We start from the raw sequence: 14,303 nt of genomic DNA on the forward strand, positions 1-14,303 counted from the left end.
AAAAAAAAAAAAAAAAAAAAAAAATCGTTTTTACGATGGTTTCGCAGAGGCACAGCATCCACGGCATGATAGAGGAAGAGAACGTGGTGAGACCTCACCAGGAAATGGCCAGTCTGTCCTATCAAGAGAAGAAGTATCTTCTCGCGGTGGAGCGGGGAGACGTGGCTTCCGTCAGAAGGTGAGAGACACAGATTTTTTTTGGGAAAAAAGTCAGAAACCTACTATATTTATTAGTACACATAAATTAAATTCTTTCCTTTGGAAAATGGAATATTGGAAGATATTGGCGTGGATCACGTAACGAGGACGAACGTAACGAAAGGTAGAATTCTCGATGTGTGGCAAAAAAAGAAAAAACTCTCTCTCTCTCTCTCTCTCTGTTCGTGCACGCGCCAATTTTGCCCCTCCCCACCTTTCCTCCCTCCCGGAGGGGAGAAAAGTTGGAGAGGTACTCGTGATTCTCGTTACATCATCCGACGGTCTGGATCTACCCGCCCGATCATTCGTAAATAGAACACGCTCTCCTCTGTCTTCCGATCTCCCTCTTTTTTTTTTTTCTTTTCTTTTTTTCCAACGTAATATCGTGGATCCCTCCGTTTATTGCTACGCTCGCGAGTGGAGGGTGTATCGATAATGTTAATACGAAGGGATAAAAATAATTCGAGATAGATATATTTTCATATAATTTAGATTAGATGTAATAGAAATATTTTGTATTTTTTTTATACATATATATATATATATGTATTCGAGGGAAAATTGGGAAGAAGCAAGGTGTATCGTAGGTGGTTTGAAAGGGGAGGGGAAGGTTAATTCGTTGGAAAGGAATTGGCTTTGGCTCGCAAACGAGAGTGCGATGGGCACGCGATTTGTTAGAAATCGGTCGGCCTAATTCTCGGGAATCGGGAGGAGATCTCGTGGGGGAAAGTGAAAGGCGCGGCTTTTATATATTTATATCCATTACAATTGCGCGCGTGAAACGAAGGATCTAATTAGCTCAGAATCAGTCGGCCGCGATTCCGAGACGGTCTTGGAATTCTTCGACCGGCGTTTCTCGTCTCCCGATTATGCAATTAATACCGATTGCGATGCGCGAGAGAAAGTTTCAGAGGTCGTGGAATTCTCATTTCGTGGAATCTCGAAATGGGATCTATCTAGCCCTGCCCGATCGAACTCGTCTCCGTGATCGAACGATTGGTCGTGATTGGGGGAGGGGGGGAGGGGGAAAAAAGAAAAAAGAAAAGGAAAGAAAAGACAAGGGGGAGGGGGGAAAAAGAATGAACGAAGAGGTGAAATGGTTAACGGTGATGCGAGAGTTGGCGGATGTTGTGTTGTTCGCAGAATGTTGCAAAGCGCCCAGGAAACCGAAATGAACATCAATTGCGTGGATCCGTTGGGACGGTCCGCCCTATTGATGGCGATCGATAACGAAAATCTGGAGATGGTGGAGCTTCTGATCGAGCACAAGGTCGACACGAAGGATGCCCTCCTCCACGCGATCTCCGAGGAATTCGTGGAGGCGGTCGAGGTACTTCTGGAACACGAGGAGAGTCTTCATCGAAATGGGGAGCCACACGTTAGTCGCTTTCATCGCCTAGTATATGTAACTGTATCGATCCAAGATCTTTTATCTTCTTCTCTCTTTCTGTCTAGAGTAGAGAATAACTCGCGTTCTCGCGTAAAGCTCCTTCTCTCTCTCTCTCTCTCTCTCTCTCTCTCTCTCTCTCTCTCTCTCTCACACACACACACACTCACTCACTCTCACTCTCTCTTTTTCTCGCGTAAATTCGAGAACACCCCTTTCGGTCGAGATCCCCTTCGGAGAGAACACTTTGATTTTCGCAGCGCGGCACACCTCGCCTCCCAATTAACCAACCATGATTGCATTTTTCCGCCTAGGCAATTTCGTTTCAGTTATCGAAATTCCCCTTCTTTCTAATTTTCGTTGCCTACGACGACGACGATCGGCTGGGATCGAACGACGAGGATAGTTAAGTAGATTCCACCGACAAATAGGTCGACCCACATTTTAATCAGATACTCGGAAGAGTATTTTTCGTCGTTCGATCTCTGCTCGTAGCTCGCGGCAAAGGGTGTCTCGACTGGAAAGCCGGCTGACCGATCGATCCTATTTTCGTTATTTCGAAGCTTCGAATTCACGATTCCACCGTATAAATTCGAATGGCGAACGGAGGGGGGATGGTAAAATAAAGGGGAAAAAAAAGGAAAAAAAAAAAGGGGGAAAAAAAAAAGAAAGGGACGCGAAAACGTAGACGAGAGAGGGAGTTTAATCGGCTTTTATTCCTCTTTCCGGAGAAAGAGAAATCGGCTTACGCGGCGCAGCTGGAATAATTATCGTGCCCCCTCCTTTTTTTTCGCCTCCTTCCAAAAATCGAATTATCAACTCGAAATTGAAACGTCGAATACGAAAAATTCCTAACACGAAAAATCTCGAAAAATAACAAATCGAAAAGGAAAAATTGGCGACTAATAATCCGATAATTTCATTGGTCTAGGAAGAATTATCGGGATGCCGCAACGAAGCGAAACATGTTTACGCGTCTTTGTTTCAGAGTTGGGAAGCCCTGCCATCCGACACAGCCACATTCACGCCAGACATCACGCCCCTGATCCTAGCCGCGCACAGAGACAATTACGAGATCATTAAGATTCTTCTCGATCGCGGATCCACGTTGCCTATGCCTCACGATGTTCGTTGCGGGTGAGCGATTTCTCAAATAAACGGATTCTCTCTCCTTTCATCGTTCTACCGCGTTCTACCGCCACCAATGAAATTTTATTCATCGTAAATAAATCCGGCTCCCGAGCGTGGGCGTGAGAAGATACGTTACGCGTGCACGGTTTCGCGCTGATTAATTTCGATCTTTGCTCCGACCCCGGCCGATTGAATTAAACGCGTTTTAAGGGCGTCGCCTTAACCTGATCCAAACCTTCGCCTAATTCCCCGTCCGACGGGGCGAAATTTCACTCCGATGATCAATATTTCGCTCAACCTTCGCTTCCATAAATTCGAGGAAAATCGTTACATCAACGATTTTTACGTTGTATTATTGCGTGTAACAACAGGTGCGACGAGTGCGTGACATCGAGGAGGGAGGATTCCCTGAGGCACTCCAGGAGTCGAATAAACGCGTACAGGGCCTTAGCCTCGCCGTCCTTGATCGCTCTTTCCTCAAAGGATCCGATCCTGACGGCGTTCGAACTCTCGTGGGAGCTGCGCCGCCTCTCGTTCCTCGAGCACGAGTTCAAATGCGAATACCAGGTGAGACGAGAATTTATTTTCGGATATTCGTCCCGAGATGGTGAACAACAGAGAGATAATAAGATTTGATTTCGCGTGGAGAGGAGGAAAACGTCGAGAAACTTGTTGACGACGAAAAGAAAAAAAAAGAAAAAAGGAAAATTCTTGGACTGTCGTTTAGGGAAAAAAAAAAAAAACGAAAAGAAAAAAGAAAGGAAAAGAGCGCGATTTTCTCGAAAGTTGCGGAAATCGGGTTGAGAATGTGTCGAGAGCCACGTATCGTATTTCTTCGACGTAGATTGAAACGTATGAGCCTTTCTTCGGGAAGGGGGCGAGGGGAATAATATGCTCCCTCACTGGGAGCATCTGCCTTCCCCGCTTTAATCGAGAAAACGGCGCGACAAGTTTAATAAATACCACTACTGGTGATATAACAACTAGACGAGACGGAAACGAGTTTTGCCGTTTCGAAATAATAATAATAATTTCGTCTTAACGTAACAGGAAGCCGATGTTATTTCGTCCTCCATCTAATTACCATACCTTGAATTTCATTCGCCCGCTTTCAGATCCCGCTTTCAAAGATCCCGATTACGTCGGGAAATAGAGTCCAACGTTCAATTTAACCGTCCCTCCACCACGGAGGCCACAAGGGGAAGATTACATAAAACAATCGTTGAACTTTGGAGTTTGCTCGCTTCTCTTCTCAACCCTTTTGCCCCACTTTCCTCTTCCTTCGATTACTTCTTCCGCTTCTCCCTGCCGAATTCACGTATCCGCCTCGTTCGAACGCCCTTGTTGACGACGAAAAGAAAAAAAAAGAAAAAAGGAAAATTCTTGGACTGTCGTTTAGGAAAAAAAAAAAAAAACGAAAAGAAAAAAGAAAGGAAAAGAGGGAGATTCCTCGAAAGTTGCGGAAATCGGGTTGAGAATGTGTCGAGAGCCACGTATCGTATTTCTTCGACGTAGATTGAAACGTATGAGCCTTTCTTCGGCCCCGCAGTATATTATTCCTGTCATTTATTCCGTTTGTTCGCGCGGCAAGGAGATACCTTTGCCCCGCGGAGATATTCCAGATATTCTATTGGGAATGGAAAATTCGCAGATCCGTGGATGCGCGAAGAGATAAAATAAATCGATATATAATGCGAGTCAGGTGTGTCTCGTTTTCGGTGTTTCTCGTTACTCGTGGCGAAAAATAAAAGTTGTATGGGATGAAAGGATGCATCCGTTCCGGGATATTATTCGTCCTTTTGTGAGTAGGAGGATCGCGACGAAGTTTTAAATCGTGTACTTCTTTTTTAATATTCGTCGTCAAATGCAGCTCTTTATATGGCAAAAGTATTAAACCGATAATTCGATTGAACCGAATCTGAAACAAAATTGAAATTAATATTTTTCTACGTGGAATGGAACGAGCTGCGTCGATTAAAATATATTAAAATATATATTAAAAAAAATGAAAAGTTAATACACCTCCCTTGCACGTTATTTTCGTCGTTACACCGAGAAATTCGAAGATGCGAAAATTGCGCACACCGAAATAAATTTTACAAATTTATACGAAATTTACGAAATTTACGTGTGTTCTTCTAGCGGTGGTCGTCGATTTTCAGAATGCGAGGTATCGAAGGACGACACGTGTCGATTAGCGCGAAAGAAATCGGATCCTCCGACACGACGCAGTCTGTGCTTGTTTCATCTTTGTTGACTCAAAGCATCGTTTTTCTCGGCTTGTAAACGGGCTCGTTGTTAATTCGTCTAAACAACTCGAGCACACGTGCTAATTCACGAAGGCCTCGACACGTATCTTCCCTCCGTCTCTGTCTCTCTCTCTCTCTCTCTCTCTCGAGAACGAAATAACGATTGGTAAAGTCTGCAAAGTCTCGATGAAAATTTCACGGTCGAATCGAGCCGTTTGGTTATTAATGTCTCGTTAGCAAAGTACGCTGCCCCACTCGCCGATATTAGCGAACGTTTGCACAATTTGGCGCTTTGATGTCGTAAATGTTTAGGTTGGCGCGTTTAACTTTGAACGAATGCAGGTATGCGCGAAATTCCAATCCGTTTTAGTCGTATCTTCGTATCTTTTCGAAAAAGAAAAAAAAAAAAGAAAAAAAAGTTACGTCCCTCGTTCGAGACAACGAAAATTCATTCATAGGATAACGAAGGATCGAGAAGGATCGAGTTGGTAAGCAACGCGGATCTTCTATCTCGAAAGAAAGATCGTCGACAATGGAAGATAAATCGTCGTCGAGAAATGGGAAATTGATCAACTCTCGAGGAAAGATCGGTAAACGATTAACCGTTGGATGAATTATAAATATACCCTCGTTCGTGCGTAAAAACTTTTCACCCTCTCTCGACCCTTTTTTTTTTTTTTTTTTTTCATCGTATCGAACGAGCAACGGTTCCAATCTTAACTTTTCTTCCTCGAAACGGAGAGAGAATATTTCATCGAGAAGATCCTCGAAACTACGTTCCCTCTACTACCCTTGTTTCCCCTTATTTGAAACAGTCGAATCGCTTCGGACTTCTCTTTCAGAGTTCAACGGTTTCCATGTTTTTCTTTCTCTCTCTCTTTTTTCCTTTTTCTTTTATAATCAAGGGATTAAACACAAACGCTCGGTTTCTCCTCCTTTATCGATTCAAACGCAATAACATCGGCGAACAAATTGGCGGAGATGATCGTTTAAATCTTCCAGGCGATCGGAACGAACGTTCAAGAGAGATAAATTATCGCCCCCTCTTCCTCCGGGGGGATAAAGTTTCCACAAGATTACTCCGCGTTTTTTTCCCAAGGTCTCGAACCGATTGTCCCTCGACAACTCGATTGACAAACGAGTCCCTTCCATCCCGATCCTTTCATCCCTCTTATTCGCATCCCTTCTCTCAACTGGCCGAAACATCCTTAGAAACTCGACACGATACGCAACGTGCTCGATGATAACTTTTTCCACCCGTGTCGGAATATTCAAAGAGAATTTCTTGGAAACGACGTTGGAGAGAAGTCGCAAGTTTTCGGGACGACCGTGTCGCGGTTCGAGGGAGCATCGTAGGAGGGAAGTCGGTCGGAATTGGAAGTAGTAGAAACTGCGAAAAACTGGATGGAAAGAGCGAGCAATTTCTTTCTTTCTTTCTTTCGAATTTTTGTTTATGAAAGTTGAAGCCGCGCTCGAGAATGTTCACGAAAAAATTGGCGAAATGTCGCGATTCCAGGAGCTTAGAAGACAGTGCCAGGACTTCGCTACCGCCTTGTTGGATCACACGAGAAGTTCGTACGAGTTGGAGGTGCTGCTGAACCACGACCCCACCGGGCCGGCGTTCGAGCACGGCGAGAGGATGCATCTGAACCGGCTCAAGCTCGCCATCAAACTTCGACAGAAGAAGGTAAATCTAAAAAGAAAAGAAACTCTTCTATCCTTCTGAAAGAAGACGGCCGTGAAGCAAAACGCGAATACGAAATTTCGCCTCGGAAATGGGACGAGATCGAATCTCCGTGCACGAGTTTCCCTTTCGAGAGAGGGGCGGTCGGACCGAGGTATCGATGTAATCTGGTTTAGGGAGGCCTCGGAGGGGTTTCAGTCCCGATTCCGAAATTAGAGCGTAATAAGTAGAATTTGGCAGCGACATGACCGGAAACCGTCGACCAATATCGGATTATCTGGAAACTTCCAGTTCGTGGCGCATCCTAACGTGCAGCAGTTACTCGCATCGATTTGGTACGAGGGTCTTCCGGGGTTCCGGAGGAAAAACATGGTCCTCCAGGCGTTGGAGATAGTGAAGATCGGCGTTCTGTTTCCTTTCTTCAGCGTCGCGTACATCATCGCCCCCCACTGCGTGGTCGGCCAGACCATGAGGAAACCGTTCATCAAGTTCATCTGTCACTCGGCCTCCTACTTCACCTTCCTCTGTGAGTATTTCCCCCTTCTTCTTCTTCTTTTTTATATATATTCGACTTTTCACCCTATTTCCACCGCTCTTCGCTTCCACTCTTGTCATTCGTCTCGCATCTCGTTCTAGCTTACCAGTTTCTAAAATTAAATCGAACGAAGTGGCTTCACCACTTCCTCTCTCTCTCTCTCTCTTTTTTCTTTTTTTTTTTTTTTTTCTTGCCTCGAAAACGACTCGGAGGATGTGTGTAACGCCTTTCTCGAAGTTAAGACGAAAGTTTATCCCCGACCTAGTTTCTTTCACGTCTCTCGTGTTTTACCTTTCGGCACGTGAGCGAATCAAACACCGGCTTCTAAACAGTTTACAAATACCTCCCGCGAATACCTCTCACCACCAATAATAGCAGCAGTGCGGTAATGCTCTAAATTTGAGGCATCGACCACCACCGTTCGCCTGAATAAACCTGAAATCGAAATTTCCATCGGATTATACCGTCGAAATTCCTCCCGTTACCCCGGAATTATTACCGTATCGTTGAACCGTAACGTTTCTAAACCGTTAATTCGAATTCGTACATTTTTTTTTCTTTTCTTTTCTTTTTTTTTTTTTTTTTTTTTTAACAAACGTGAGAACAGAACATTCGAGCGATTGGAAAACTTTCGAGCTCGTACAATAGGATTGGGAAGACGGCGATGGTAGGGAGAGTTACAAGGAGCAAGGTTTCGCGCATCGTGAAAGACATAAATTGGCCTCGAAGTTAGAGTAACGATATTTCGAGTCGCGGTGGGATTTTGGAAGGAAAATTTCAACGACGATTATTGGGGGAACGAGTTAAACCCGCACCTCTGTGTTGGCGGTTACGCCACCCGAAACACCCGTAATGTTCTTCCGGTCGGGCAAATGAATCTAAATCCGGAATCGAACGTTGCACAATCGCGTTGCCGCCCCCACCGCCATCACGTTTTTTTTCGAATCAATCTTGTTGCGTGCGGATGCTCGCGACGACGAAGTTGAAGATAATTGGAGAAATAACACGAAGGTTTACACGTTTATCCGCAGTCATGTTGATTCTGGCTAGTCAGAGGATAGAGAGCGTGATTGGAAATTGGATGGGCAGAGACGTGGTGGAGCAGGAGACGGTGCCGACGAAAAGAGGAGCTGCGCCTACCATCATCGAATGGTAAGAGGATATTTTTAAACCACCCTCTCGTTCTTCTCGAATAAAAGGGTTGGAAGAAGGGAAGGGAAGATGTTATTTTTCCTAAGAAACGTTTCCCTAATGCAACCATTCGACGACATTTTCCAGTTAAAATCCACCTCGAGTTCCTCAATCGAAATAAAATCTTCTTCCTCTCTCTCTCTCTCTCTCTCTCTCTCTCTCCTCTCGAGAAACGCTTCTCTCGAAAATAAATATCCTGTCGACGACACCGCGTCTCGAGGCATCACTAGGAGCACCACTATTCTCGCTATATTTCCCCGAGGGCGGCCAATTTGTTTGAAAATCGGGGAGGGGGGGATAACGATCGTGAACCGAGTGTATCTCTCTCTTTTCGAATTTAACAATTTCGCAGGTTCATCCTGGCGTGGGTATCGGGCCTTATTTGGTCCGAGGTGAAGCAGCTGTGGGACGTCGGCCTCGAGGAGTACGTGAACGACATGTGGAACGTGATCGACTTCGTAACCAACTCCTTGTACGTGGCCACCGCCGCTCTAAGGGTGGTCGCCTACTACAGGGTCAAGTGGGAGATCGAGAAATCGGGATCGGAGAACGAGCTACAACGCGAACAGTGGGACACGTGGGACCCGATGCTCATATCAGAGGGGCTTTTCTCCGCCGCCAATATATTCAGGTCTATCTCGCTTCGAGTTCCAAATCGCTTTTTACCCTCCTCCCTGTTAATTTTGTAAAAAGGTGTAAAAGAAGGAAAAAAAAAAAAAAAAAAAAATGAAGCGCTTTTGGAGGCGTCCTTTTGCCTCGTGAAAAATCCGCGAGATGCGATTAGGGAGATCGCTCTTTCGACATAAATTTCAATCCTCCCACCCTCTCCATTCCCCCGCTCCCCCCCCCCTTTTTACGCGCGCGTACGATCAAACGGGCGACTATTATCGATCTACTCTCTTCCAGCTCCCTGAAACTCGTCTACATTTTCTCGGTAAATCCTCATCTCGGCCCCCTGCAAGTCTCCCTGTCCAGAATGGTGATGGACATCATGAAGTTCTTCTTCCTCTACGTGCTGGTGCTGTTCGCGTTCTCGTGCGGTAAATCTTTGCCTTTTCTTTCTTTTTTCTTCTCTTTTTAATTCAAATTCGGATTCGTTTGAAGAGGGAAAAAGGGGGAAAAAAGAATCTCGAGGAGGAAATTGACCCTCCTTTCGTCGTTGATCCAGGCTTGAACCAGTTGTTGTGGTATTACGCGGATATGGAGAAGAAGAGATGCCCGACCGCCATGTCGTACGCCTCTAACACCAGCGTGACCACCGATTCGAACGCTTGCATCGTTTGGCGTCGATTTGCAAAGTACGTTCGCTCTCCCCGCGATTCTTTAACTAACTCGTATCGATTTATCGAAATGCTTGCAAATTTTTCTGAAACGTTGAAAAAACGTACGTAAATTAAGTCGTAAGGTGACGAGACGTAAATAAATTAAATCAGTGACGAATTTTATAAAAATTGAACCATTTTCTTGGTTCACCAGCTTGTTCGAAACCACCCAAACCCTGTTCTGGGCCGTTTTCGGCCTGGTCGATCTCGAGAGCTTCGAATTGGACGGTATCAAAGCGTTCACCAGGTTCTGGGGTATGCTGATGTTCGGCACGTACTCGGTGATCAACATCGTCGTTTTACTGAATCTATTGATCGCCATGATGAACCATTCCTATCAATTGATCTCCGTGAGTGTTGTTATATTTATTAATCTATTATCTCATTGATGATTCTCACAATTCTCCTTTCTTTCTTTCTTTTTTTCTTTCTTTCTTTCTTTCTTCGATCCTCCTCCACCCAAAAAAAAAAGGAACGCGCCGACATCGAGTGGAAGTTCGCCAGGAGCAAGCTCTGGATTAGCTACTTCGAGGAGGGTGGCACGGTCCCACCCCCGTTCAACATCATCCCGACCCCGAAGAGCGTCTGGTACATGGGCCAATGGCTGTACCGGAAACTGTGCGGACACAGCAGAGCGGCCAAGAAGGAGCACATGAGGACGATCAGGGTGAGACGTAATTCCGTGTTCGACTCGAATGATGCGAACAACGTTAATCCTTCGATTAATTTCCGACAGAGGAAGGTGAAGCAGGCGTCGGAGAGGGACTTTAGGTATCAAAGCATCATGAGAAATTTGGTGAGGAGGTACGTGACGGTCGAGCAAAGGAAGGCGGAGAGCGAGGGGGTGACGGAGGACGACGTGAACGAGATCAAACAGGACATCAGCGCCCTTCGTTGCGAATTGATCGAGATCTTGAAGAATTCCGGGATGAACACCTCGACGGCCAGCGGCACCGGAACCGGTGAGCAACTCGATGAAAACCGAATAAATTCGATAAATCCCGCCCCTTCTTTCCCTCCTCCGTCACCTACCTAACCTGCAACGTTCTTAACGGTAGTTGCTCGTTCGTAAATGCATAAAGCGGAGTCGAGTTTTATAAGGTGGAATCCTTGCGTCGTGACAGGAATACGGGGGAAACACGAGGTTAAGGGGGAGGAGGTCGCGAGCCTCATCCCTGGCAAATGAAAGTTCGCAAGTTCGTTACCACCGGAACGCTATTAATCATTCGACCAACTCCGGTGGAATAATTAATGCGATCAAGGATCGTCTAGCGCGAATATTGTTTCGTAGTTGGTTACCTGGCTCGAAGTTGCCAACGAACGAGAACTCGAGCGGTTGGAATTCGAATCGTTCTCGATCTCGAGAACGATCTCGATACGCCGCAAGTTTGCGTTTAAGTTTTTTTCGTTTCTTTTTTTTTTTTTAGTAGTAGTAGTAGTGGTCTGCTTTAGAGTAGCTCCTTGGTTTTTCTCTCTGCCCCATAGACGGTAGCCTTAAAGAGCTGTCCATAGGTGCGGGGGGTAAGAAGAATCGTCAGAAGGAGCGGCGGCTGATGAAAGGTTTCAACATCGCCCCTCAACCGAGCGGAAGCGGCTCCCTTCCCCCGGTCGACGAGTTCACAGCTTCGTTGCAGCAAGCGCAACAGGAGAACTCGCACGAGCTGTTCGGCTCGACGTTGAGCGGTATATTCGGGCCGGGTACGACGCCCAAGAAGAGCCCGCACCACACGAGCACGAACAGCGTGCCAGGCCTCGGGACGAGCAGGCAGAGCCGTAGGATAAGAGGAAGCTCGAAGAAAAAGAGATGGGAGAATCTGATCGAGGCGGCCAAAGTTCGTGGCAAGGTTTCCAGGCTGATCGGTAAGTCGACTCTTCCCGGAGATCCCTCCAATCGATTCCTCCTTTATCGAGCACAGGCGGACGACGCGAATTCGAAAAACCTACGAATACTAAGAGGCCTCCTTCCCCCTTCCTCCCGCCCTCTTCAGGCAGGTCTCGTTCCGAGGATTCCGTGTACTCGCCCGCGTCCGAGGACGGGGGTTCCAGATCCGAGGGATCGACGGATTCAAAGTCGTCGCTGGAACAAGGCGGGAACGAGGGCCAACCGACGCACCATCCCCATCACTCCCACCACTCGCATCATCACGAGGGGCATCACGTGTTCCCTCACGGCCTAGGCGCGCTGGTGGCGCTTCGAAAGAAGCGGAAGACGTTCTCGGATTCGAGGTCCTCGACCTCGGGCATGAGGAGCGGAAGCGGCACCAATCCCATATACCCGCTGGCGACGGCCCTCGTCTCCAAGGTGTCGAAGAAGCAGCAACTGCAGAGGGCGAGCAGCGTGCCGACCAGGGGGCCGGAACTCGGCCAACAGCCGATCCCGCCGAGGCGACACGAGGGCACGCAGAGTCAGCAGCCCAGCATCGACACACCCGAGGGAGCGAGCGCCAACGAGCAACCCGGTAAGTCGGTCGTAGACGACCGTAACCCTCGTCTAATTAAATGTAAATCGGCTCGAACGACCTCTTTCGCCACTTTCGAACGACAAATCCAACGGGGGCCAACGGGTTCGGTGTTTATTTACTATTTACGCACGACCGAGCGTAGCGAGAGTCTGTCCTGTAGACAGGTCTGGTTTGTTTGTGTTGTTTGCGAAGTAGTTCCGGCGGCGCCGCTGACACCATCGACCACCGAGGAGAGCGTGGCCGCGAGCACCTCCCTCCCAGCGACCATGAAGAGGAACGGGTCGGCGACTCAGCTGCAACGGCTTCCGGGCATCGAGCCGATATCCGGCCACGACGTGTCCGGGGGATGGCTCTGAGAAGATCCGACCGTCGCCCCGCGGCGACGTATCAACCATCGGGACGTAACTCGCGCGTGAATGGAGTTGCGAAAATCAACGAAAGCTGGGACGACGACGACATCGATCGAGGCATCGTGGTCGTCGTGGCACACGCACAATGATGCCTTTCGCCGGCAAACCGATTTCGCCGTGACAAACAAACTATAGAGAGAGATATATATATATATATTATTATGTAAATGTATATTATTAATAAGCGACGTCGCCCGTGAATCTCGAGCAACATCGTCGACCCATCGAAGACCCTATTCCCTTCAATGTTTCGAGGACGTAACGCGAGGAGGACAAGTCCAACTTTGATACAACTCTCTCGTTTTTTCCTTCTCGGGAAAGGAGGGATTAACTTTCGCGGCGCTTCATGTCGCGAAACCCAAACTTTTTTCGAACAACGCGTTAATGCGTATTTATGAGGGGGGAGAAAGAAGAGGGGGAGAAAAAAAAAAAATTTTCGAGAGAAACGTCGTTAAAACGTGCTCCCCCGTCGTTGAAAACTTTCTTCTCGGGCCGATTTATCGTACCTTTCTGACGGCCATTTTGCGAAAACGAACGAAAGTTTCCAGCGACCTCGCGCCATCCAGAGTTAATCTCGTCCGAGTGTTGCCACCGATGATTTTGTACCACGTCTTATCGCATACTATTACTATACTGTTACTATACTAACTAACTGCTACTACTGCCAGAACGGGAAAGGGCAATCGGGTCGACGACGAGGATCTAATCTAGTCACCAGTCTAGTCGAAGAGCGAAAAGAAGAGGATCACGACGATCGGTCGCGTTGTTGCGTTTACCTTTCAAAGGACAATTTATTAGATTAACTTTGGAAACTAGTTGTGGATTTGCGATACGTCGAATTTATAATCGCGTTGTTATAATCGCTTCAGGAAGCTGGTCTACTGAAGATAGGGAATTTTTCTTTTTTCTTTTTTTTTTTTCTTTTTTTTTTGCGATCCTCTTCCATCTTCCCACTCGTACATAACAATTTTTTCCTTTTCTTTTCCTCGCTCTCTCTTTATTTCGACCAACAAGTCTAGTCAACGATCTAATCATTATCTTTCATTTCCTTCCCTTCTTTTTTTTTTTCTTCTCTCTTTTTCTTAGTTAAAAGCGCCACGAAGGAAAGGAACGGTCTCGCACGAATTAATTAATTAAAGTTATGATAACCCGTTGTCTCTGGGGAACAATTGCCGACCCGATTAAGAACCCGAATATTTATTCAAGCGATCGAAGGAAATATACAGCCGGGAGAGAAGACCGAAGAAAACCGAAGAACGCGAAATTGGAACGATCTCGTCCAATTTCCTCCGTGACGAAAGACCCGTTTCTAACGGAGTCGCGTTCATTCCCCCTTTCCCCCTTTGTTAACACGATTCATTCGGGCACATAGCGCGCGGGGAGGGAGGGAGATAAGAGATAAATGTGACACGACCAAAGAAAAGAGGAAAAAAAAAAAAAAAAAAATACGGAACGAGGAGTAGTCGAGTAGTCGAGTAGAGGCCTAAAACAGATTAAGATCCGTACTATTTCCTAGATATTACGTGTACTTACGTATGATAATAACGTAATATAATTAATGTGAACTCGGAGCGTGTCAGGAACGAAGGATCCACGTTTCAAGGATCCACTCGAATTTCATCCTACTTCCTGTCCTATTCGAGTTCGCGGACCTGACACACCGTGCGTAATAACATACTATACCGCCTACGTGTATTATTTATGAGATTATTATTATTACTATTATTAATGTTA

General features: G+C 46.6%; 1 protein-coding gene across 6 annotated transcripts in view; it reads left to right on the forward strand.

Moving 5' to 3' along the window:
• LOC122718514 (transient receptor potential-gamma protein-like) overlaps nucleotides 1-12,732 on the forward strand; it is an 80,479-nt gene extending 67,747 nt beyond the window's left edge. For 3 of the 6 annotated variants that reach the window (XM_043943623.1, XM_043943613.1, XM_043943604.1), the window contains 16 exons: nucleotides 48-178; nucleotides 1,342-1,603; nucleotides 2,574-2,722; nucleotides 3,088-3,283; nucleotides 6,482-6,652; nucleotides 6,941-7,175; nucleotides 8,216-8,336; nucleotides 8,728-9,006; nucleotides 9,282-9,415; nucleotides 9,544-9,673; nucleotides 9,852-10,047; nucleotides 10,170-10,364; nucleotides 10,434-10,659; nucleotides 11,183-11,557; nucleotides 11,686-12,156; nucleotides 12,352-12,732. In XM_043943623.1, coding sequence (XP_043799558.1) covers nucleotides 48-178; nucleotides 1,342-1,603; nucleotides 2,574-2,722; nucleotides 3,088-3,283; nucleotides 6,482-6,652; nucleotides 6,941-7,175; nucleotides 8,216-8,336; nucleotides 8,728-9,006; nucleotides 9,282-9,415; nucleotides 9,544-9,673; nucleotides 9,852-10,047; nucleotides 10,170-10,364; nucleotides 10,434-10,659; nucleotides 11,183-11,557; nucleotides 11,686-12,156; nucleotides 12,352-12,515 — 3,435 coding nt within the window. In that variant the 3' untranslated portion in view covers nucleotides 12,516-12,732. Of the gene's footprint in view, nucleotides 1-47; nucleotides 179-1,341; nucleotides 1,604-2,573; nucleotides 2,723-3,087; nucleotides 3,284-6,481; nucleotides 6,653-6,940; nucleotides 7,176-8,215; nucleotides 8,337-8,727; nucleotides 9,007-9,281; nucleotides 9,416-9,543; nucleotides 9,674-9,851; nucleotides 10,048-10,169; nucleotides 10,365-10,433; nucleotides 10,660-11,182; nucleotides 11,558-11,685; nucleotides 12,157-12,351 lie in introns of those variants that run through there. The other 3 variants (XM_043943632.1, XM_043943638.1, XM_043943645.1) reach the window with 3 other exon arrangements.
• The last annotated feature ends 1,571 nt before the right edge of the window (nucleotides 12,733-14,303 follow it).

The sequence above is a fragment of the Apis laboriosa genome, unplaced genomic scaffold (genome assembly GCF_014066325.1).
Source record: "Apis laboriosa isolate Shangri-la unplaced genomic scaffold, ASM1406632v1 scaffold11_cov152, whole genome shotgun sequence".
NCBI lineage: Eukaryota > Metazoa > Arthropoda > Insecta > Hymenoptera > Apidae > Apis > Apis laboriosa.